At 41.2% G+C, this 26,179-nt stretch overlaps 1 protein-coding gene across 2 annotated transcripts in view; it reads right to left on the minus strand.

The window, feature by feature from the left end:
- Positions 1 to 26,179, minus strand: part of WDFY4 (WDFY family member 4) — a 746,928-nt gene that overhangs the window by 532,207 nt on the left and 188,542 nt on the right. For both annotated transcript variants that reach the window (XM_029609624.1, XM_029609625.1), the window contains 3 exons: positions 23,222 to 23,440; positions 18,923 to 19,107; positions 18,298 to 18,529 (listed from right to left, as the gene is read on the minus strand). In XM_029609624.1, coding sequence (XP_029465484.1) covers positions 18,298 to 18,529; positions 18,923 to 19,107; positions 23,222 to 23,440 — 636 coding nt within the window. The remainder of the gene's footprint in view (positions 1 to 18,297; positions 18,530 to 18,922; positions 19,108 to 23,221; positions 23,441 to 26,179) is intronic.

Consider the following 26,179-nt stretch of genomic DNA (forward strand, 5'->3'; position numbering starts at 1 on the left):
TTTTAGAATAAGATGGTCATATTCAGTACATTAAAGCTGGATATATAGGATATAAATTTTAAACTCATGTTTGATTGCCCTATTCACTACAAGGGCAATTCTTTGACCATATATTTTTATTTTTTTATTTAAAAATACTAATTTACTTTGTTCCCAGCCCCCCAAAAATCACGCAAGGCAGTGTACAAAGTAAAATAATTCAAATCAAACAAAATGAAAATACAATTCATACATCAGTAATATAAACCGCAAACAAAAGAAAATAAATATAAAATACAATACAAAATACAGCAGAATTAAATCAGTAACAACATCAGCATAGATGACCAATTAATCCATGGTCATCAACCACATTCTATCCCGTATATTTAGATCACAATACCAATATTCCCTCCATCCCTCATCTCCACCTAACCCATAATTTTCAAACACATCTTAACTCATACATTCACATCATGATACAACTATTACCTCCATACTTCATCTCTATTAAATTGCATAACATCTAACAGAACAATCACAGACAATAGTTGGTTTATTACAACAGAATTTGAATCTTCCATGCTGAGAAATTAACTATATTTTCACTTTTTTCCAAAAAGTGGAATAATTCTGCTCTATCTTAATGTCAAGGGATAATCTGTTCCATAATAAAAGGCCAACTATTGAAAAATCCCTAACCCTCAAACAATTGTTCCCCATTTCTTTAAAGGAAGGGATAGAAAGAAGTATGCCCTCACTTGATCTTAATTGTTGCCATGGACAGTAGGGATGCACATTTATTTGAAATGCATGGGTAAAACATGATGACTGAGTCCATAATCATTTCATTTATGGTTCTCAAAACAAATTAAGTGTCCCATGAATGAAACAAAACATATTCCCAATTCAAGTCTATGGCCCATTGAAGTCTATGGCTGAATACTACTAAGCAAAAAAACCAGCTGGTAACTATAGCAACCAATTCTTGTCCCTTGCATAGCTACCATACTACAGACATACCATTTTAGGGATTTTTGCTGCTACTGTTCTGCCTACCCGCCATGCTCCTTATATACCATGTTCGGGGTATTGCTGCTTCTATGCTTTCCTGCCAAGTCCCTGCTTACTACCTTAGGGGTCATGCTGCTACCAGTCTGACTACCTGCCTTGCCCATGATATACCACCTTGAGCATGATGCTGTTAATATGCTACTTGCCATGCCTATGCCAGCATCTGGATTTTGGTGCTTCTGTGTTGTTTGATGTTTGAATCTCAGCCTATTTCTCCCAGCCTGTTTGTTTGTTGGGTATTCTGGGGAACGAAAGAAGTCTAAAGACTCAGCAACAACCAAAGAAAAGGAGAGGGGAATACCTAAGAATATAGTTAACTGGATGATGGCGTTCTTATATATGGCTAGTGTTCTTAGTCGTAAGGATAATTCGCAATATGGACCCATGCTGACATATGCAGTGAATATCCTGAGAGCATATCAACAGCATGAGGGCTGGTCCTGGTTGAATTACGATGAAAAGTTCTTGGATAAGATGGAGGAGAACTGGTATATGACTTGGGGAACACAGGACGTCAGCCTGTGGATACAACACATGACTTGCAAATCATCAGAGCAGGGAATGAGAGCAATGAGCTCATGAAGGACATCTACTTCCAAGCAGGCATCGGCTCATGATAACACCTGTTGGCGATACAACAAAGCCGTCTGCATGTTTGAAGATTGAAAATTTAAACACTTTTGCACTAAGGGCCAGATTTTCAAGCTCCCCCTGCGCGCGCGCCGAGCCTAAGTCCCGGGGCTTTCCTGGGGGGGGCTTGTCGGGGGCATGTCGCAGATGCGCGTCATTTGGGGCAGGGCCGCAGGCATGGTTCCGGCCTAGGGGCGTTTCGGGGGGAGTTAGATAGGCTGGGGGGATGCGTTAGGTAGGGGAAGGGAGGGGAAGATGCTGGGGGATGGAAGGAAAGTTCCCTCCGAGGCCGCTCCAATTTTGGAGCGGCCTCAGAGGGAACAGAAGCAGCACAGCGCGCGCAGGCTGCCGATTTTGCGCAGCCTTGCACGCGCCGACCCTGGATTTTAAAAGATACGCGCGTATGTTAAATGTATTTATATTAAAGTACTCTTTAAGAACATAAGAACATGCCATACTGGATCAGAGCAAAGGTCCATCAAGCCCAGCATCCTGCTTCTAACAGTGGCCAATCCAGGCCATAAGAACCTGGCAAGTTCCCAAAAACTAAGTCTATCCCAGGCTACTGTTGCTAGTAATAGCAGTGGCTATTTTCTAAGTCAGCTTAATTAATAGCAGGTAATGGACTTCTCCTCCAAGATCTTATCCAATCCTTTTTTAAACACAGCTATACTAACTGCACTAACCACATCCTCTGGCAACAAATTCCAGAGTTTAATTGTGCGTTGAGTGAAAAAGAACTTTCTCCGATTAGTTTTAAATGTGCCACATGCTAACTTCATGGAGTGCCCCTTAGTCCTTCTATTATCCAAAAGAGTAAATAACCAATTCACATTTACCTGTTCTAGACCTCTCATGATTTTAAACACCTCTATCATATTCCCCCTCAGCTGTCTCTTCTCCAAGCTGAAAAGTCCTAACCTCTTTAGTCTTTCCTTATAGGGGAGCTGTTCCATCCCCTTTATCATTTTGGTCACCCTTCTCTGTACCTTCTCCATCGCAATTATATCTTTTTTTAGATGTGGCGACCAGAATTGTATACAGTATTCAAGGTGCAGTCTCACCATGGAACAATACAGAGGCATTATAAATTTTCCGTTTTATTCACCATTCCCTTTCTAATAATTCCCAACATTCTATTTTTTTGACTGCTGCAGCACACTGAACAGATGATTTCAATGTGTTATCCACTATGACACCTAGATCTCTTTCTTGGGTGGTAGCTCCTAAAATGGAACCTAACATTGTGTAACTATAGCATGGGTTATTTTTCCCTATATGCATCACCTTGCACTTATCCACATTAAATTTCATCTGCCATTTGGATGCCCAATTTTCCAATCTCACAAGTTCTTCCTGCAATTTATTACAATCTGCTTGTGATTTAACTACTCTGAATAATTTTGTATCATCTGGAAATTTGATTACCTCACTCGTCGTATTTCTTTCCAGATCATTCATAAATATATTGAAAAGTAAGGGTCCCAATACAGATCCCTGAGGCACTCCACTGACCACTCCCTTCCACTGAGAAAATTTTCCATTTAATCCTACTCTCTGTTTTCTGTCTTTTAGCCAGTTTGTAAACCACGAAAGGACATCATCACCTATCCCATGACTTTTTACTTTTCCTAGAAGCCTCTTATGAGGAACTTTGTCAAATGCCTTCTGAAAATCCAAATACTCTACATCTATCAGTTCACCTTTATCTACATGTTTATTAACTCCTTCAAAAAGTGAAGCAGCTTTGTGAGGCAAGACTTGCCTTGAGTAAAGCCCTGCTGACTTTGTTCCATTAAACCATGTCTTTCTATAATTTCTGTGATTTTGATTTTTAGAACACTTTCCACTATTTTTCCTGGCACTGAAGTCAGGCTAACTGGTCTGCAGTTTCCCGGATTGCCCCTGGAGCCTTTTTTAAATATTGGGGTTACATTAGCCACCCTACAATGGATGATTTTAATAATAGGTTACAAATTTTTACTAATAGGTCTGAAATTTCATTTTTTAGTTCCTTCAGAACCCTGGAGTGTATACCATCCGGTCCAGGTGATTTAGTACTCTTCAGTTTGTCAATCAGGCCTACCACATCTTCTAGGTTTACCATGATTTGGTTCAGGCCATCTGAATCATTACTCATGAAAACCTTCTCCGGTACGGGTATCTCCCCAACATCCTCTTCAGTAAACACTGACGCAAAGAAATCATTTAATCTTTCCACAATGGCCTTATCTTCTCTAAGTGCCCCTTTAACCCCTTGATCATCTAATGGTCCAACTGACTCCCTCACAGGCTTTCTGCTTCAGATATATTTTAAAAAGTTTTTACTCTGAGTTTTTGCCTCTACGGCCAACTTCTTTTCAAATTCTCTCTTAGCCTGTCTTATCAATTTCTTACATTTAACTTGCTAGCACTTATGCATTATCCTATTTTCTTCTGTTGGATCCTTCTTCCAATTTTTGAATGAAGAGTTTTTGGCTAAAATAGCTTTTTTCACCTCACCTTTTAACCGGTAATTGTTTTGCCTTCTTTCCACGTTTCTTAATGTGTGGAATACATCTGGACTGTGCTTCTAGGATAGTATTTTTTAACAATGACCACACCTCTTGCACACTTTTTACATTTGTACCTGCTCCTTTCAGTTTTTTTCTAACAATTTTTCTCATTTTATCAAAGTTTTCCTTTTGAAAGTTTAGCACGAGAGCCATGGATTTTCTTACTGACTCCCTTTATTTATTTATTTTATTTATTTTTGGTTTTTATATACCGGAAGTTCCTGTATACAATACATATCACTCCGGTTCACATTTAACAGAAAGAACTATCGCCGGGGAGGCGGTTTACATGGAACATATCGAATATAATGAATGGATAATAGTCAAAAAATCTATTATGAAACAACTAAGATCAACTTAGAAAACAACTTGAAAACAACTTGAAACATATAACTGAAGCAGTCATTAATTCCAGTCATTAATTCAAATTTGATCATATTATGATCACTATTGCCAAGCGGCCCTACCACCATTACTCTCTCACCAAATCTTGTGCTCCACTGAGAATTGTATCTAAAATTGCTCCCTCTCTCATCAGTTCCTGAACCAATTGCTCCATAAAACTGTCATTTATTCCATCCAGGAACTTTATCTCTCTAGCATGTCCCGATGATACATTTACCCAGTCAATAATGGGGTAATTGAAATCTCACATTTTTACTGCACTATCAATTTGGTTAGCTTCCCTAATTTAGGGAATCTTTCATTTGCTCCTCCAGAAGTATGTAAGTTTTTTTTTCTACTTCTGCTTTCTTCTCCAAATTTTTTATACGCGAATCCATTTGTTTTACAATAGTTACCAATGGATTAAGTTGTTGAGATAAATTCTCATTTAACATTTGAATAGCGTCCCATATTGATTCCAGCAACATTACTTGAGGTCTAATCAAATCTTTCTTAGACATTGAAGAATCAAATAACAGGTCTTGCTTAGACATTGAAGAATCAAATAACAGGTCCCCACCTGGCTGATGAACTTCTGTACAGGCCTCAGTTTCTCCGGTTCTGGCTGGTTTTATTGAAGCCCTCAGGGGGCCTCCATGATCATCCACACTCTCCTCCTTTAAATCGCCAAGATCTTCCTCTTCATCTCCAGGCATTGAAAATATCAAATCTGAGTGTCTCACCTTAGCTGGGTTCTCCGGAGGCCTTCGGTCCTCCGGGGACAAAGTTGTATGGAGCTCTTACAGGGGACATTTCCAAGTTCTTCCCATTCCCCCTGCTGCGAGCCAACTCCCAGAATGCTTCCTTCTCAGATGACATGAGCATCCATCAGGCCTCGCTTTGGTAAGACAGAGGAAGCAGGCTGAGCTTCGCGTTCCTTAGCTCTCCTCTTCCTTGCAGTATGCGGCATTGCAGTACTTCGGGAAACAGTCTGACGGAACGATCTCACACCCATCTGTTCAGATCTGCTGACCTTCCCTAATTTCTCTTAGCATTTCACTGTCCGTCTCACCGTCTTGGCCAGGTGGACGGTAGTATACTCCTATCACTATAGTCTTCCCCAACACACAAGGGATTTCTACCCATAAAGATTCCTTCCACCATGTCTCTGAGATGCCAATTAAGACTATGTCATCATTCACTGCTATACATTCTAATTCTCCTATCTTACTTCTTAGACTTCTGGTATTAGCATACAAACATTTCAAAGTTTGTTTTTTGTTTGTATTTTCATTCTGCTTTTTAATTGATAGGGATAAGTTAGAATTTTTTAGCTCAGGTGAGTTTTTAGTTACAGGCACTTGGACTACTTTTCTTATTATTGGAACCTCACTGTCAGGATGCCCTAATTCTAATGTGTCATTAATATCCTTTGAAGATACCACCCTCCGAACCATGCGCTGCTGAGCGACTATCGGCTTTCCCCTTTGTTCTAGTTTAAAAGCTGCTCTATCTCCTTTTTAAAGGTTTGCACCAGCAGTCTAGTTCCACCCTAGTTAAGGTGGAGCCCATCCCTTCGGAAGAGACTCCCCCTTCCCCAAAAGGTTCCCCAGTTCCTTACAAAACTGAATCCCTCTTCCTTGCACCATCGTCTCATCCACACAATGAGACTCCGGAGCTCTGCCTGCCTCTGGGGACCTGCTCGTGGAACAGAAAGCATTTCAGAGAATGCTACTCTGGAGGTTCTGGATTTAAGCTTTCTACCTAAGAGCCTAAATTTGGTTTCCAAAACCTCCCTCCCACATTTTCCTATGTCGTTGATGCCCACATGTACCATGACAGCTGGCTCCTCCCCATCACTGTCTAAAATCCTTTCTAGGTGATGCGTGAGGTCCGCCACCTTCGCACCTGGCATGTTACCAGGTGATCCTCATGCCCATCAGCCACCCGGCTGTCTACATTCCTAATAATCAAATCACTAACAAACATTCCTAATAATTGAATCACCAACATTCCTAATAATTGAATCACCAACTTTCATTTAGATAAATGAATAATAAGATTGGTTTAAAGGGCCTCTGTTTCTTTTAGAGGAAAAACAGCATGATTTTTACCTGCTAATGAATGTAGGAGTTTCCCTAAATTTAAGTTACTCAATTTTTTTCCTATAGGTAAATGAATGAATAACTGGGATATAAAGGAAAATGTATATTTTTTGTATATTATTATTCTAAGATGGCATCCCTTCATTTCTCTAAAGAATCTCTCTCTAAAGGCACTTACTCTTTCCTAAGATATTTATCTTGAAGACGAGAAAAGCCTAATCTAAGTTGTGTCTATTTTTAGTTTTTGAATCTCAAAATACCCCTCTTGCATATGCTGCAGTATGGAAATGATGCTGGAACAATTACATAATGGTTTATAACTATATTAACATATTTCGGTTTATTTTTAAGAAATGAAGCTCTGTACTTGAGTTGAGATAACTATGTGAAGGAGCTGGGAAAATATGTATGCCAAAGATGATTTTGGAAATAAAACTGAGTTCTCTTTACCCTGAAGAAAGTTATTGAATTTTAATAATGGAAAGAATGCAACAATGTTCCCTTTTCAACAACATTTTTGTTAAATTCAATCCATTATTTCAATTCCTTGTCTAATTAATGTCATTTGTATAGCACGATTCCACAAATATTAATTATCAAAAGATCCTATAGATAACATGGATTTTCATCTTCTATTCATATTGTTAATAATATTATCATTAGTCCTTCTATTTACATATAATTAACTGAAAGTATCAAATATCATCATTTACCATTGTGTTTAAGCAATCTTTTAGATACATTTTCAAGTTTATTACAAAGGCTGAATAAATTCAGCACCACCAAGTTCAATTTAATAATAATATATATGGGTAAGGAAGAGTTCATTTATTAATGACACGTCTTTCTTAGAAGTGTCATTCAAAATTCTAATTGGTTTAAATGTATTTATTTTTGAAAAGTGAGCAAATATATAGAATTTTGCATAATTATGATGCTTTCTCTTTATCATTTTTTGGAGTGCTGGACATTTTTAGTTTAATTTGATTATTCTAGTATTTTATTACATACTTCTAGTCTTCCTCAACCTTACCACATCTTTTGTTTTCTTACCTGCTTTTGTTGTTGTGCATAATATCAAAAGAAATGCTTATGTGTTTACTAAACAAGATGTTATTACCCTGCAAGAGGTAAACTGTGTTCTGATGATATATGGCTACCCTCTGCTACAATAATCTCTTTTGCCTTTTCATGAAATGGTACATGTGGCCTAAGGGAGAAATGATTTCATAAGGTCTGGGCCAGTGACAGCAAAATTTGTACAAAATTATATTATATATACACAACATTGTTGTGAATTAGCTGTTTAGTGGACCCTTGGGCCGGCCTGCGAGAGACTAGGGAGAGATGGACTATAGTCTAAGCTTGGGGGCAGGCCGGGAGGCCGATACCAGGCAGGCGATGGACGGTGAGCTTCACCCAGGAAGCCGGAGCTCCCCCAGGAGGAGCCCGTAGGAGCCCAGCCGCTTGGGACTTAGGGGATTCACCCTGGAAGCCGGAGCTCCCCCGGGAGGAGCCCGGCCGCTGGGACTTCGGAGATCACGGAAGCTGGAACTGAAGCAGGCAGGCAGGGATCCGGAATCAGGCAGGAACTGAAATAGGACAGGTACTGGATCCAAGCTGGAACTGAAGTGGGACAGATTACTGGAACCAAACTGGAACTGAAGCAGGACAGGTACTGGATCCAAGCTGGAACTGAAGCAGGACAGGTTACTGGAACCAGTCAAGCACTGAAGCAGGACAGGTACTGGAACCAAGCTGAAACTGAAGCAGGACAGGTTACGGGAACCAGGCAAGCACTGAAGCAGGACAGGTACTGGAACCAAGCTGGAACTGAAGCAGGACAGGTTACTGGAAGCAAGCAGAAGCAAAGACAGGACTTGGACACAAAATCATAGCAAGTTTTAGGCAGGAACGGAGCTGCTAACGCAATAGCACACTCCGGGGCTCGGAGCAACTGGGAACAGCAAGGAACCCCGTTGCAAGGCAAAGTTCTGGGCTCCGCGATGGCCTTACATAGGCCACAGCATCTGACGTCAGGGGTAAGGCGGAGCCTTCAGTGGCGGGAAAAGGCCTTCATAAGTGCGGCTCCTGCGCGCCTAAGGAGACAGCATCCAGGAAGGGTTCCTCGGCGGCGTCCCCCCCGTGGGCCGCAGGCTCTCAGAGACGGACCGGGACCAAGGAGGTAAGGGCCGGGTCTCGACCCTCGCAACCGGGACCGTAACAAACAAAGGGGTAGATTTTTTAAAAATGCGCGTTCGCGTACTTTTGTTGGCGCACCAGTCACAAACAAAAGTACGCTGGATTTTAGTAGATACGCACGTAGCCGCTAAAATCCAGGATCGGCGCGCGCAAGGCTGCCGTTTTGGGCAGCCGGCGCGCGCCAAGCCGCGCAGCCTGCCTCCGTTCCCTCCGAGGCCACTCCGAAATCGGAGCGGCCTCGGAGGGAACTCTCTTTCGCCCTCCCCTCACCTTCCCCTCCCTTCCTCTACCTAACCCACCCCCCCCCAGGCCTATCTAAACCCCCCCCCCTACCTTTGTCCACGGATTTACGCCTCCCGGAGGGAGACGTAAATCCACGCGCACCAGCGGGCCGCTGGCGCGCCGAGACGCAACCCGGGGGCGGTTCCAGAGGGCGCAGCCACGCCCCCGGACTGCCCCCAAAACACCGCGTCGATCGGCCCCGCCCCGACAAAAAACCCCAGGACTTACACGAGTCCCGGGGCTCTGCGCGCGCCGGCAGGCCTATGGAAAATAGGCGCGCCGGCGCGCAAGGCCCTGCTCGTGTAAATCCGCCCGGATTTACGCGAGCAGGGCTTTTAAAATCCGCCCCATAACATTTAATCAGGTACCAAAGTTCTTCATGCTGCCAATTTTTTCAATTGCTAATGGACTCTATGCATATGCCAAAAGCTTAGGACTACCAGTATTGTTTGATGATAGCAGACAGAGTTCTATCTAACACTGCTGCCACAGTGACAAAAACAACTACTCCAAGATTAAATTCTTTGCTGAGATGCACCTGTGTATTGACATGATCAAAGACCTGAATTTTATAATAAGGTAATTAAATAAATGACCACTGCAATGAGCATGAAATACACACTTCACTAACCAAACTGAAAGGATGAACTAAATTATTAAAATTAGACTGACTAAAACCGTAAAAGAAATGGGTTGCTCTGGCCAGAGGTACTGTATTAGGTAACAGCAGCCAGATCCACTAATCTGAGCCCATTTGAAGTAGTTACTGGGTGACCCATACCAACACCCCCAGCTCTGAACATATACTTGATTGAATGTGATTTGTCTCAGTTAAGAGACACAATGATTTCTTATTGCAAAGTATTAACTGAAGCTATTTTTAAGACCTTCCTCCATAGCCAAAACCACAAGCTAACATTGAAACATGGAGTACAACTTGATGATGCTGTATTGATCAGAAACTTTCTTCAAGGAATCGCTTTTGAAACATGGTGAGAGGGACCTTACCAAGTCCTGCATCACATGTTAAAGCTTGTACCCCAATGCTAGGCTGAGAAGCAGATGACAGTATTGACCAGGGAGAGAAGTAGATGACAGCAATTGACCCAGAACAGAAGCAGACAACAGCATAGATGAGGCTGAGAAGCAGACAAATAATTGAGGCGAGGATTGATGCTGGAAGAAGGCTCCCAGTTTTGTGTTTGGTCATATTAATCCCCCTCATCAGCCTATTACCTTATATGGTGGTTTAGGACCCCACCATAGTATTCCTATATTGTTTTTCTGATCCATGGACTAGCAATAGAAGTATAACCATAACTTACAAATTCTTATATTACTTTGATTAAGAACTGGGCCTCCTTCAACTTAACAGTTGATATGCATACAATGTGAACAGAGAGCTGTTGGCTATTTCATTCCACTTCTTGAGACTCTGGATAAGACTACTTTTGCAGTTACAAGTGGCATCCAGTGCTAGTATTTTCCATTGCAACCCCCTGCTTCTGATTTGAACATGTATTTGCAATGGATGGGAGCACAGGTGGACATGCCCTCCTTTGGATTCAAATGTAATAAAACTGTTATGATATATCCTAATGGTACCAGATGCTTGCCCATAATATGGAATTTTTCAGTCCCACATATATGTTCTTCATTAACCAAACTCTTTACTAACACTGCAGCCTCCACCCATAAGTGTACTATAACAAGTAAAGAAGAGATCCAGCCTCTATCCCTTAATATGCAAAGGTGGCTTGAAAATAACAAACAGAGGAACGGTTTTATTTTCTGAGAAATGGTTAGGAGAGCAAATGCATTAATAAAACAAACAGAACTGGTACTGTAGTCTTGGAATTCATTACAGCCCAATTCCTCCATCTACCAGTGCTTAATTGGTCCCCATTTCCACTTAGACAGCAACATCTTCCTACATGCTCATATCACAATGCCAGTCCTCTTACTGAAAAACCCACAGAATTCCATAGTTTTGTGAGAGCTCTATTGCCCCAATTAGGTGTGGCCGAACTAGAGACACCAAGTGAAATATCTCAGCTGTAGTACAACTCCTGCTAATGAAACTACTGAGACAGAGAGTTTACAAACAGAAATACCGGTATGTTCTGTAGCTAGAGTAGTCTTTCAAAACTCAGGTCCTTGTTGTGGACTAGTACTGGAGGCCTATCAACTCCCCTCAAACATTTATGTTAATCCAACTGCACTCTTCTTTGAATATTACTAAATTCATGTGGTGTGCACAAAAGACAATTGGCCATTTCCTGGCCCCTTCCGATAGGCGGTATGCCTTTGAATTCAGAACTACAAATTATTCTTAATGTCAATTTTTATGAGTGTATGAAAGGCCAAGGGACATGCCCATCTACAATATGACTATAATTTTGTATTCTGATGACACAAAGCTTGGAAGAGCTTTGAAGGTTTTAGTCCCAATGGATCTTTTTATATTTATCATTTGAATCACAGTCAACAAACTGCAGCCTATCCAATAAAATAGGCCTTCCTAGGGATTTAATGTCCAAACTGGTTTAGGAAAGAAACATGTGCATAATTGTTATTGTTGCAGTTACATTAATTTTTTTTATTGTCTTGGACCTTGGCTATCAATGTATGATAAATCCCTATTTTGAGTCTGCCACTAGTATATGGTTTCTGCAATAGTATTACCCCTTCTTCCTGTTGATACTGAACTTTCAGAACTCTATTCAAAGTAGAAACTCTGAGGCCTTTCTTATTGCCCATCTATTGTTACCCTGGAGGGAAAAAAAAGAATTTCAAATGTTACAGATCAACCTCAGCTAAATTGACACTAAACAAGAGCTTCTACCTCTATGATAAATAAGAGTTCTAGCCTAACCCATTGCTCCACAAGCTTGGTCTGCATGGAACCAACATAAGATGTAGGATGGAGGCCAGTGGTATTGAAGCTTGCTCTTCACCACCACCAAACTTATATTCTCTCCTTTTAACAAATTTAATATGACAAAATTACTAAATATGATAATGAGGGGAATATAAGGGAACTTTGAGAAGGTTTTCTATTAAGTCAGACTAGTTTGGTGGTGGTGAAGAAACAAATATAATTATAGCACAATGAGACAGCACTGATCAGACTTGTAGAAATAGTCAAGGCTAAATCAAGGCATAAATCCTTGACTTAGAAGTAAGGATTTATGCTCCCTCCTTATATCACTTGTCTTCTACTTCCAACTAGCCTCCAGTAGTAGAACTGTGATTATCCCTTATTTGGAAAGTAACAGCTTAACAACCAATTTCTTTCGTGACACTGAGGTGAGAAGCGCCATTGTCCACTCTAAGGAACTTCTGTCATTGCTAGTAATAGTATCTATTTCCAATGCTATCACTTAAGAATTCTCTTACAATCAGTGGTTTAATATGACCTGACAAAAAGTCCTAATTATTAATACTGTAGTCCATTATTTTGGTAGCTATTGACATTACAGTGGATCCACATAAGGGAGTTCTATCTAGCCTGAAAGACCATTGTATGACTCTCCTACAACTTAATACTTAAGATATCTTGCCAGTGCCTATCTTGGGATCTTATCATCAACCACTGACTCCTCTTCAGAAGATTTTCCTGGTGCAGCGCTTTTATGACAGAAGCTAAGCAAAAGACCTTTTTCACTCTGGACCTTATGAACTGTTTTTTGTAATACACTCACAAATTTAGAACTATGGACATTCCACTTCTGCCAGAAAGCATTACAAAGAAAATTACTGACTACGAAACCTTGAGACTCCGATAGTAAGTTGCAAAAGAGTGAGTCAGTCATTAAGGAGAAACAACAAGAGTGTGATTTGTCTCTAGAGTTCATAATTTCCATCTAGTTACTGAATTCTGTCCCTGCAAATATTGTGTAAACTCCATTAAGGGTTAAGATCAGCAGATGTTACCTCTGGTAAAGAAGTAAAATTGATAGTCTTCCTGAGATTGCTCGAAAGAGAGGCCAATTCCAGCCTTTCATCAATCTTCTGCTCATGTTTCTACTATATAAAACAGTCTACTCTTGATTATGAGTCTGCTTAACCTAAGGCTCACAGAGCCAAGAATTAAATGTGCTTCTTAAGCTGTGTTCAGTCAGCAAATCTTGTTTCATTTGGATCCTGGTTTTTGTTTAATGGCTGGCCTCATTTATCAGCAAAGAGACACTCTTATGTTATCTGCCCTACCGCAACTCTGTTACATGCTCTTATATCCCCTGTTTATGGTGGACTCCTCATGAATCCAGACCACAATCATATAGGACTTTAACAGTCCCTGAACGTACTTCTATTCTACAGGAGGTGCCAAGACTTAGTCATGCATACGAGCACTCCAGATCAGTTTCATATCTCCAGTGCCTCGAAGACAACTTGCTTGCAGTCCTACAGTCCAAGATATCCATCTACCTTGGATCTACCATGTATTAGTCTCATAAACTTCAAAGATGATCCTCAATCCAAGTTGATCTTTGTCATTTACTAAGTAGCAGAAGGACAGTAAATTTAATTTGATTTTCATTCTTGTAATATCCATGTAAGAACCTAAGAAATTGGACTAGCATGCCAAGATGCCATAGTCTTATCTGTGCTTTCAGTCATGCCTTTAGTCTGGTCCTTGTCCAAGAGCTGCAGCTGTGTCCTACTCTGAGAGCAGCAGCCACATCTTCATCCAAGTTTCAGCTATGTTTCATCCAGTATGTTTTGAATGGTTCCTTGCTTCAGTTCCTAAAACCAAGCATCTTTAGATCCTGTGTTTAGACCCTCAATTTCCTTCATGACCTCAGTAGCCGAAGAAAAGAGGCTTGAGGAGAGGGTTTTGAGGAGGGAGTGCTGTTGTGATACCTTTGCAGGACAAGCCCACAAACAGTTTCTCACCTCTGCCGGTGGGACGCCAGTCCTGTGCTCTCTCCAATGCTGCCAATGGGATTGCAGCCCATGTGTGGCCTTTCATGCAGCAGGCCTGATGCCGTCATCTTCACGGCTGAACGTCCACTGTTGCTGACTCCTCCTAGCGTGGCTGGAGTTGCCACTGATGCCTCCATCATGGCCAAAGTGCTGCCAATGCTCTTATCTCAGCAGAGCCGTCAACTCTGCCACTTCCTATTCTTTGTGGCTGGGGCCAACGACGCCGCTTCTTCCACTTCGTGGCTGGAAGCTGTGAGCCTACTGCTCCTGCCATCCTGTATGTGGCCAGGAGCACCTCCAATATGGCCATCTTTGTGGCCCTAAGTCACCAGCCATGCTGCAGATGCCAGCTCCTGCTTAGGCGTGTGCACTTCTGTATTTAATTTAAAGGGCCTGCAATGGGAAAAGCCCCGTGGCCCTTGCTAATGATTTCACCACCTCAATGTCCCTCAGCTCTATAAAAGGATTTCTCTGCCACTTCGTCGGTGCCTTCGCAATGGATCCTCTTGGTCGACCAATGTTCTTCTTTCTGCAAGATCTTCTGTGGTCATTCTCCTGTCTTGATGGTCTTCATGTTCTTTATTGGATGTTCCTGGTTTCCTTGTTCTTTATCGGTGCACCTCCATGTTCTCCATTCCATGTTCCTGGTCTCTTGTCAGTGTCTCATCCAAGTCCTCTGAATCTTTGCCTCGTTTGAATCTTTAATCAAGTTCCTGATGTCCCTGCCTTTTTTCTATGCTCAACCTTCTAGATTCTTCCATGTTCTGCTTCCAGGCATTCCAATGTCATGGTCTGTGACCAGCCCATGGGGGTCTGTGTAGAGCACTTCCTGGCACAGGACCTGTCTTCAAGTCCATCTTCGCTGGATCAAGTCCTCGGATTGCATCCATGTTTTTTGAGTTCTAAGTTCCAACTCAAGTTCCTAGTCAAGTCATGAGTTCCTAGTCATGTTCCTAGTTTCAGGGCTCGTGGAGCTTTCCAGCCAGCAGATCTCCTTGTTCCTTGTTCCAAGCAATGATCTTTGTTCCAAGCCATGATCCTTGTTCCAAGGTTCCAAGCCATGATCCTTCTTCTAAGGGATGTCCTGGCTCCCATCCTCATCCAAATCTCAGACCTGATCCTGTCTCACTCCTGGCATGGTCCACAACCAACCTGTGGCAGATTGTGTAAGGTGCACAGCAGGACAGCATGGTCCATGACCAGCCCTTAGGGGGCTGTGAAGGGCTTGATGAGGTGCAGTGCCCTGGGAAGCTGTGCTCTATTGAGCCTTCGTCCATGTGCCTTGTCTCCAGAACCTTAGTCCATGTTCCTCATCTCCAGAGCCTTCATCCATGTTCCTCATCTTCATTAAAGTGCCAAGCCTTCAGTGTATTTGTCCATGTTCCTCGTCCTGCCCTCAGCTTTCGTCTGTCCAGACACACTCTCTATTCCAAGTAGCAGGACTGAAAGGGCTATCAAGTGGCCAAAGGGCTACCCTGAGACCAGCATTGCATTGTTGGGTCTTACTCTGTGCATACAGGTTCAGCAGAGGTATAAATGTACCTTGATCCAAGTCCAAGCTATGATTCAAGTCCAAGCTATAATCTAAGTCCAAGCTATGATCCACATCTAGCCCTTGCCTGGATACACTTGCTTCCCATGGTGCGTACCTTGGAGCTCCACCCTGAGGTTGTGCCATGATCCAAGGACTCACTCTTTCTCTCAAGCAAATGACTGCACCCCCTCTCAACAAGAGGCAGCAGAAGTGTAGCACCATGCTCCTCCATTATTACTGCTTCTCAGGTATTGGAGGCAGTATTTATAAAATGTGGTTCAGAAGAAGAATTGTGTTCTTGATTTCCTGAATCATAAGATATTAAATATCTAGTGCCTGAAAAGCATTTGGTGCCTCTATTCAGTAGAATCTTAGCCTCCACTGAGGAAGTGGAAGAGGCCAATGATAGTGACAAGACTGAGAATCAGTTTATACACAGAAAAAGAGGATGGCCAACCCATCCTGAACAGACAGTCCCCTTACCTAATGATGATATACAGAAATAACATGAGCCCTCCTTCAGGGATTTCCTCTGGTTTGTCCTTATCTAGGACTAATTTTGTTTGTGCCCTTTGCCTTTCAAGTGGAGCCTTGGGGTGTCCATGCCATTCTGGGAGGCAGCTTTGCTCCTCTCATAGTGCATTGGGATCTTCATGCCACTCTTTATATTGCTTTGACACTCTATCACTGCCTTGGGAGGTTTTCTGCTTCTTTTGGTATTTTGTTCTCCTTTCATGGTGCCTTGAGCTCATTATGCCACACCTTGTGCTGCTATACCCCTCTTGTGCAGCCTTGAGGGATTCATGCCACTATTGGATCCCTTGCCCCAATTTTAGAGCAATGGGGTGTGTTATCTCTTGCTGCTGTTTTGCTCTTCTGATGGTGCTTTGGAGAACTCCTGCTATTACTGGTGCTATTTTGCCACATTGCAGGTCCTTGGGATCTTCATGCCACTTTTGGTGCCATATTAACAGACTTGATATGTTATGTTGGCATGCCTTCACCCTTCTTATCTTTATCCACCAGTTTAATTAGAAATGATTAGAAAATCATAATTTGGGAGTCCAAAACAAGCTGCGTTGCTTCAGCCATTGACCATAATAGGAAACAAATGGATAAATAAAGTGAATAAATTGAATGTTCTCATTTAAAATGAACCAAATGAATGACCATTGATGAGGCAAGTGGGGCAAGGCTCTAGTGGACATAAAATTGATCTTAGTTTAGTCAAAAAAAGTTTAAACTCCATAAAAGATAAAGTCTCAAAGGCCACTTGCTCCTTCAAATCATCTCTCAAATTCTCCAATTCTACAGCAGATTGATTATCAACCCCTACTCCCATACTGGACTTTTTTTTTATAACTCCAACTCAATTTGTAAATTACAAACAGTATGCACACTCTTTGTGGCCCTTGAGGAACAAGTATGGAGACTTCTGCTTTAGAATCTTGGGAAAGTATGAAAACTAAAATGTCTATCTGAGAAATTTATTGAAGTCCAGCTACAGAGTGAAGTGACTTAAGCAGCATAAGCACAATGTCTGCATATGTGATCTTTGTGAGATAATTGGATAAAAGTTCATTCTGTCTTTGGATTTGAATACTCTGGACTGTTTTGATTTTGTATCTGCTAACTCTGAAGTTTGAGTAAATTTATATTTCTTTTTGGATTGTTTATTTTGGTAGAGTGATCCTCTTAGTGGCCCTACCGGTGTATCCTGCCCCAATTCACAGAATCCACATTTCTCCAACCCTGCAAAGAGTAACTCAATACTGAGCAAGCTGGGAAATATGGCCCCTCTTCCTTGGGATGGGGGAGGGTTACACCGAGAAAGAATTCATCAAAAGCAGCAGGCTATGATGCTGAGAGGAAAAAACATCAGCTAAGCATGAGAGAGAGAACAGTCAGAAAGAAAGAAGTTTAGCTGAGCACACTAAAGAAAAAAACAGAAATAAAGATTTAAAAAACTGTTAATCATTCAGGAGACAATGATGCAAGAACATCTTAGGATTCATAGAGCATAAAAGCAAGAAATAAGCACAAGAGAAAAGAAAATGAAAGACAATCAAATTCTCATATACAGTAAAATAAGCTTAGAAAGAAAGAACATTGTTAAGCATACAAAAGCAAGCTGCAGTTTGTTCTTTCATTGAGATGAAAATAACCCTTCACGTTATGCTAGAGTTTTAGCAGATAGATTAATTTCTGACTCATTCCGATGGGAGCTGACCCCTGACTTTCTAGCCCTGAGGTGCATGCACCACTCACTTGAACAACCAGAAATCAATAACTCCAATGTAAAGGCTCTGTCTGCCTGTTTAATAATTGAAGATAACAGTATACTTTAGTTAAAAAGCTTCTTCATTAAATGGGATATGACTTCTTTATCTTGTTCTCTGATGTATATATGCATTGCTCCATTATATTGCACATTGCAGCTAAATTTGAAATCATATTTCCATTTCCATCAGCTCTTTTTTATATATTGTACTGCATATAAGTAATATATCAATGACACAGACCTGCATTAATGTAGTTCTATTTTGTATATATATATTTTATAAATAAATAGGTGCCCATTAAAAAGTCAGCACTGGGTTAAGTAGATCAAAATTTAACATACCATAAATTTGCACTGCCTGAAAATTTCCGCAATAGCTTGGGCCAAGTCTGTTAATCACTTGCAGAGTCTCCTCAAGGACAGTTTCCTCAAATAAATAAGTGGGGCCAAGACGCCAAACCAAAGACGATTTCTGTTTCCAAGTTTTTGGTGTGGCTATGAAACCATATACATCAACAAAAGCTGCATGTTCCAAAGCCACAGAATCTCCCGGTAAGGACTGTATATATTGCATCTAAAAGGAATGAAAACAAGATTATATAGGGTCCTGAGCATGCAATGAGAGAAATTGAGTAGCAGGCATGAATTAACACGAGTTCTTAATTCTAAAGGATCAAAGCACGTTCAGAAAGGTAGTGAAACAAAATGTTAGGTGATCACAGTTCAACACAGAGAGATTATTATAGTAATATAATTAAGATCTATTCATATTATTCTAGCTAATATTAATATACACCTGTCAATATCTGACTCTTGATTACTTTCAACTTAAAAAAAATGATGACAGATCAGAAAAAGTAGTTTCAACCTATCAACCCAAGATGCATTTAAAGGATAAAAGTACAAATTATAGAAGGTTGAGGAGGCATAGAAATATTCCAAAAACAAAAACAAATAAAACAATGACCTTAGCTGACCCAATGATTTGTCCATCTATATAGGCTGAAACAATGCTGTTTCTTTTTATTTCCTTTGAAACAACTACAGCTACATGATGCCATTGACCAACTGCTAACAGTCGGGAACAATTAAATTGGATCTTTGTTGGTGCAGTTGGGTAAATGGAAGGTGTGATCTCAGGCTCCATGTTGTCTGCAAAAGAAACAGAGAAGAAATATAGATTCCAATGCACAATTCCTATCCCTGGAAAAAGGTATAGTTATTTCTGGCATTAAAAGCATGCGATAGCATGCGGTATATTATCACATGGTGTGAAAATGCCCATTTTCATTAATCCTGCCCAAACCCCTCCCCGATTCCGCCCCTATAAAAAATTTGCATTCACGCAATGCGATACCATTACTATTGCATGCGTTAAGGCATTAACGCATGCATTATGGCGTTATCGTGGTCATTAATGCCATAATGCATTTTGATGAATAATCTTATTAGCAGGATAAACAGTGCTACTTAGCCGGATAATAACATTTCTTTAGAATTTTCTGGCTTGGCCACTACTTAGCCATATAAGTCAAAATGTATCTGGCTGTGTTGAAAATGCATGCTGCGTATCTTTTAGAAATGTGAACATGTTGTTGGATAGATTTAAGTGTATCTGATATCTTGTGAGTGCATTTGTGCACATGACAAAAAATACATGTGCATGTACGCATGCATCCATATAGCTGCATATATGGATGTGTGCATGCTTGTTTTAAAATTATCCTCATCCTTTTTACATTTTCAAATAAATGCACGAAAATTTTCCCAAAAACTTTCTGTGCAAATAATAGCAGGTAAGTGTGTGTGGGTAAACTAATGGGATAATTTTAAATACAGATTTAAGTGTATATGTCCATTTGGAAAATGTGCAAATTTGCTGCTTAATATACATAGGGGCGGATTTTAAAAGAGTTACGCGCGTAACCCTTATAAAAAAAAAACCCTGCACGCACCCCGGGACGCGCGTCTGTCCCGGGGCTTGCAAAAAGGGGCGGGGTGTGGGCGGTCCGGTACGGTCTGGGGGGTGGGGAGGGGCATGGCCTGAGCCTCCAGGCTCAGCGGTAAGGGGCGGATTCTAGGTAGGGCTGGGGGCGGGTTAGGTAGGGGAAGGTGCGGGGGGCGGAGGGAATGGAGGCAGGCTGCGCGGTTCGGCGAGCGCAAGTTGCACAATTGTGCACCCCCTTGCACGCACTGACCCTGGATTTTGTAACATGCGCGCGGCTGCGCGCGCATGTTATAAAATCGGGCGTAGATTTGTTCACGCCAGGTTGCGCGAACAAATCTGCGCCTACGTGCAGGTTTTAAAATCTGCCCCATAAGCTCTATAAAATTGCACTTATAAGCTCACCAGACCAAATTTTCCACATCTGTTGATATATAGGATGGAAAGAATGGAAACTGTTTTGCTATACATTTATCATAATACTGGTTTAATAATGCAGACACATGTTCTAGACTGCTTTTATGTTCCAGATCCTTTCCATCACGCTTGCTGTACTTGGAAGTTTGACAAGGTTACAGTGTACAGCAGTTAGCATGAGCATCATTGATTTTCACCAGGAGATCATTAGGAGAATTTTGGGCCAAATGTTAGGTAGAAAGTTCAATGTGCTGTACACCAGTGACATCTATTATCAACTTTTGTATTTAAATAATTTCCCAATATTTTTGGACTTTGGGACAGTTCCATCAAAAGGGGAAAGAAACTGCCAGGGGCACTACAGAATTTCATAATAGGATCAATAAGGAGCTGTCAATAAGATGAGACGTGTTCCTTTAGAAAAAAAAATAAAAAAAAATATTTGGATAATAATTCTTAGAGTCCTTCTCAGTTCATATCTAACTTTGATTTCTAAATCTGAAGTACAGATGTGCAAAGTTATAGTAAAATTTTGCAATCTAGTTTAGCAAACTTTCTTAAAAATTCTATATGAACCCCTTTAATCAGAGAATCTGGTTTGGAATTCTACTAAATTTGTCAAATTTGAGGGATGTACAGCAGGCAGATTCAATGTGGATTCTCATAAATTCACAGTTAGTCTTCAGCAAATCAAGGGGAAATGTGAGAAATCCTTTGAAATTGGGGATGCATGAAGATAATATAAAGTAAAGATTAAACCTTTATAGTTGTTAACTGCTAAGAAAGTATTGCAATATGTTTACATGGTTCCAAAAAAGAAGTAATTTTAGAATAACTCAATGTATCATCAGAAATGCATTAATCTAAAACATTCTGTATAAACTGCACACTTACAGGTGAATTTTCAAATGTTGCGCGCATAAAAATTAGTACTTGCACGCATAAAATAGTACATAAGCGAATACACACATATACTTGTAAAATTAGAAGTACAAATACATGGGTATAAAAGTTATGCACAATTATCCAGCTAATGTCCAACTTATTCAATTAAGCAATGCCTTTTCTGCTACTTGGACAAATTTGAACTTAGTCAGTTAAGTACCTGCACTTATCCGGCTATATTCCGATTTATCCCGCTAAGTAGCAGCAGGCCTACATAGTCAGATAAGTCTGAAAGGGGGCAAGGCATATGGAGGGGGAGGGGGAAGGATGGGATACTTACTGGAGTTGCCTGAAGGGGAGGTGGGGGTGGGTAGAGTAGAGGGTCTCTCAAGACCCCAAGGGTTTGTACAGAGACTGGGGGGTTGTTCACTCTTTGGGCCGATCAGACCTTTCAAATGATGAGAACCCTGGGCTGTGGAGCCACCTTCACGCGATCCCTGCTGGGGAGTACCTAAGCCACAGTATTTTTCTGGATGTGTTTTTCTGCCCGGGAAAATACTGCAGAATTCAGTAAGTTGTAGTACTCTGGTTTAGTAAATACACCCCTAAGTTTGAAGGGGTAGTAGGACTGTAAGCCTGCCAAGCTTTTGAGTTCCTAGGGCCCTGTTTTGAGAAGCTGTTAACGTGCTTTCATTATCAGCCCTACTGGACAGTTCACATTAATCACCATTTGTATTCATTTCTGTCATAAGTATTACTCTGATGGCCTCTATCTGTCAAGTCGGTTTTTAGTTTTATATATTTATATATAAAATGTGCGCTTCTACACATGTTGTTACGTAGTATAACATTAATTGGAAACAGAATTTCATGTTGCCCATCAACATTTACAAAATCTATTGTAAAACTGAAGGTAGCAATATAGAGGAAACTATCTTTAAACTTACCTTCAAATGAAAAAGCCAAAACTGTTCATCTTCATCTCAGCCTAATTTATTTTAAAGTCAATTTGTTTTATTTAAACATTTTATGTTTAATAAAGAAAAGGCTTCTGATTTGATGGGTGGGTCAAAGAATGTTCACAACTTTAGAAAAAAAAGGTTTTATAAGACTTCTGTCCCCAGAAACAAAAGATGACAATGATGAAACCAGGAATATTTTCAGGAAAAACAAGTAACCGTATGGAAGGGAGGGGCAATCTTCAGGTCTCGTGATACCAATACGCTTGGGGGTAGATTTTCAAAGGGTTGCACGCTTAAGATACACGCACAACCCCTGAAAACCTACCCCTGCCTCCCCCTGAGCGCACCGAGCCTATCTTGCATAGGCTCGGCAGCGCGCGCAAGCCCCGGGACGCGTGTAAGTCCCAGGGCTTGAAAAAATGGGCGTTCCGGGGGCAGGACTGAGGCCTCCGGAACAGCCACCAGGCCAGGGGATGGAGAGCCAGCTCGCGCAGGTTACGCCTGCCCAGAGGCAGGCGTAACGTCTTCAATAAAGGTCAGGGGGGAGGTTAGTTAGGGCTGGGGGGCAGGTTAGATAGGGGAAGGGAGGGGAAGGGGCGGGGGTGCGGAAGGAAAGTTCCCTCCAAGGCCGCTCCGATTTTAGAGCGGCCTTGGAGGGAACGGCGGCAGGCTGCTCAGCTCGGCACGCACAGGTTGCACAACTGTGCACCCCCCTGCACACGCCGACCCTGGATTTTAGAACACGCGCGCAGCAGTGTGCGCATGATATAAAATCGGGGGTAGATTTGTTCGCACTGGGTTGCGCAAACAAATCTACGCCCGCGCACATGTTATAAAATCTGGCCCTTGGGTTTTCAGAGTGTCTATAGTGAAAATCCATGAGATAGATTTAAATCCAACTGAAGTAATGTTCATGCAAATCAATATCATGCATATTTATTAGGGATATCCCGAAAACCCAAGTTGACTGTATCCATGAAACTAGAGGTAGCTATCCGCCTCTACTTATTCTTTCCCCTTCTACTGCATCCTTTCCTTAAAAATATACAAAACATACCCAGTGGCTGAAACTCCTCTTCTTCTGTAGAAATAATCAGAGAATGGTCCAAGGGGGAAATGCTAATTGAAAAACAAACAAATTTTTGCTCGGTCCTTGACATGTGACGAACCACTGTGAGAAAACGGACGGAATGAGCATCATGAGCATTACTGAATTTGCTTATCAGGAACCATGAAGAAAAAGTGAACCCAGTATGGGGAGGGAAACCTCTTGTACCTGTAAGGGAAGATGAAGACATAAGAAGTATGAATTACTTTACGCAATTTACCAAGTATGTATAACTCCAGCCTGACATGAGTTTGAACAGTGAAGTATTCATGACATCAAAAATGAAAAAGAAATACCTCAAAGATGTCAGTGAATAAAAAGTTCACTCTGAGGCTCCATCTAGGTTTCTAATCCAACTTTAGTGCTAAATCAGAATACTTCCAATCTAAGAACTATTATTTTAGGTTCAATCTGATCATTTACATGTTTGTTTGTTTTTTTATTACATTATTTTATTTTTCATAATGCATTGGAAAATAGCTCTAACGATTTTGTGAGATCCCATGAGGACAGTTAAGTGCTTTCACTTTTTGATAAAGATGGAATGAGATCTTTAAACCACTAGACAAATCTTTAAAAACGGAGAGGTTACAAGTTCTTGATTTCCCAAGTTCAGTTAAATACGTACTACAGTACATAATATAATTCTGCTTGTCATTCCTTCAAAATTGTTTCAAATGCATTAAGGAGGCAACCTAACTAGGTTCATGGCTGCCAATGATAACATGATGCAGGGTCTGGCCTCTCACTGCTTCACTAACCCCATATTCTGATTTGAGAGGAAGAGGGTGAAAATCAAATGTACCATATCGTGCCGAGTACCCCATGGTTTTGAACCATGTGGCATGAAATGACCTATTGCTTGTGGAAGAGGAGCCACGTGGAGACATGGGGCTGGGGAGGGGGGAGTGAGAGTAAAGGGGAAGCACAAGGAAATCTTTTTTTTTTTTGCTTCATCGCGATAATTGGCAACACTCCCACCCTCCATATTATTGACATTATTTTGTATAGGATTCATTTGTGTCACTATTTTGTCACCATGTCAAGTTGTCTTTGCCAGCTGGAAGTGAATCACACTAAGAGACACCAGTAAGCTGTTTGTGCAATTTGAGAGCTGTCACACTAGAGAATGAAGGTGTGAGTGGGTGGAACCAAATGGGCACACAAGTTGGGGCAAGACAAGAGTCCAGATTTTGGTGGTGCTCCAACATATGGTGCTTGAAACCCTAGCTGAGCTGAAGGTGGCCTGTGTTTCTAGGATATAGCAGGTGGTCTGTGGGAGGTAAAAGGCTTTTTCCTTTTTTGTTCTTGTAATAAACCCTGACACATTGCTAGATAAAATAAAATAAAAATTGAAAATGAAGGCCCCCTAACACTTAAAAAGAAGTATGAAATCTAGGTGTCCACATAAATTGAAATTTGAAGCTGTCTTCTCATATATCAAAAGTCACAGGCAGTGTTTTCTTTCATTTGTTTATGAATTGGAAGCTTAAGCCTTGATTTGACAGAGATGATCTTGCCATACTTATACAAGTCATGATAACTACATATATAGGGGGTCATTTACTAAGCTATAGAAATTTTCCCCAAACAGGAAAATGCCATGGGGATTTATTAAACTTTAATATTCAGTATCACAGTTTAGTAAACGCCATGGGATTCTCCCGGTGGTAAAATACCACCGGGAAAATTACTGTAGCTTTGTTACCCGAAAAAATAACATACAATGGAATATCACGTGATGGGGCATAAGTCTATAAGTGGTTGTCTGGTACCATTTTATTTCAGCCGTACATGGCCTGGAGCCTAAGCGGCACTCCAGACTGCTCTAGTCACCAGGGATTGCTAGGAATAACCAAAGCACGTGAGGGGATGGGAAAGGATAGGGGAGTTGGAGGCCGGGAGGGGTTGGAGGCCTTGGGGGGTAACTTTTTTCAAAGGGGTGGGGTTTGGAAAGGGGGAAGATCCATTGCCAAGCAACTTTTATTTATTTATTTTTTCTTCTGGTCACCTCTAGAGGCAGTGGGGTGGAAGGGGGGGGGAAACAGAAGATATTTCCCGTGCAGTAAACATTGAACGCAGTTTAGTAAATATACCCCTTAAATTGTCACAATGCCTTATATGTAGGCCTCCTAAAAAATGATCAGAAGTGTTTGCAGCCTTTACAGAATACAGGTAGTGTGACTCCTGGTAGGTTGCAATATCCTTGAGGACATGACACTGCATTTAAACGCATTGCACTAGCTTCTATAAATACACTTCCCATTAACTCTTGGTTGCATGTATATTTGTCTTGAGTAGATTGTAAGCTCCACACAGCAGTTACTATATCTTATCTGTGTCTGTATAGCACTGCACATGTCTAGTAGTGCTTTATAAATGATAAGTAGTAGAAGTAGTAGTAGCCGGGTTGTTTTCAAGATTCCGTGCATGACTTCTAGGGCCGTAGATTGCTCCAGTTCAGTTAATCTGAAGGAATATTTACATCTGCATGTGCCTTGTTGTACACTGCGATCTCAAAGGAACTACTTACTCATTGTCCCATCAGCAAGAGAAGCGAGAATGGAAGCCACTTGTGGGTGCATTTTCCCCTCTTTTTGCCCTATCTATGGCTATTATCTGTACTTTCAGAGACAACTAAAGGCATGGCTTTTCCTAACAGCCTTGTTCAATAGTTGAAGTATCTCCCACTTGCTGTTGATTTCTCCTATTGTCACTGGGGTTACTGTTTCCAGATGTTTGGTTTTAACGACTGCATGTTTATGCCAGGTCAATTGACGTGCTAACTCTGCGGAACAATATCAGGTGTGGGCTTAGATACAGTATGTCTGCTTATATAACGTGCATTCAGGTGGCCACACTATTGAGCTTGATGGATATTGACAGACTAGAGAGGACAGGGCAGAG

This window comes from Rhinatrema bivittatum, chromosome 7 (genome assembly GCF_901001135.1).
Source record: "Rhinatrema bivittatum chromosome 7, aRhiBiv1.1, whole genome shotgun sequence".
NCBI classification, from domain to species: Eukaryota; Metazoa; Chordata; class Amphibia; order Gymnophiona; family Rhinatrematidae; genus Rhinatrema; species Rhinatrema bivittatum.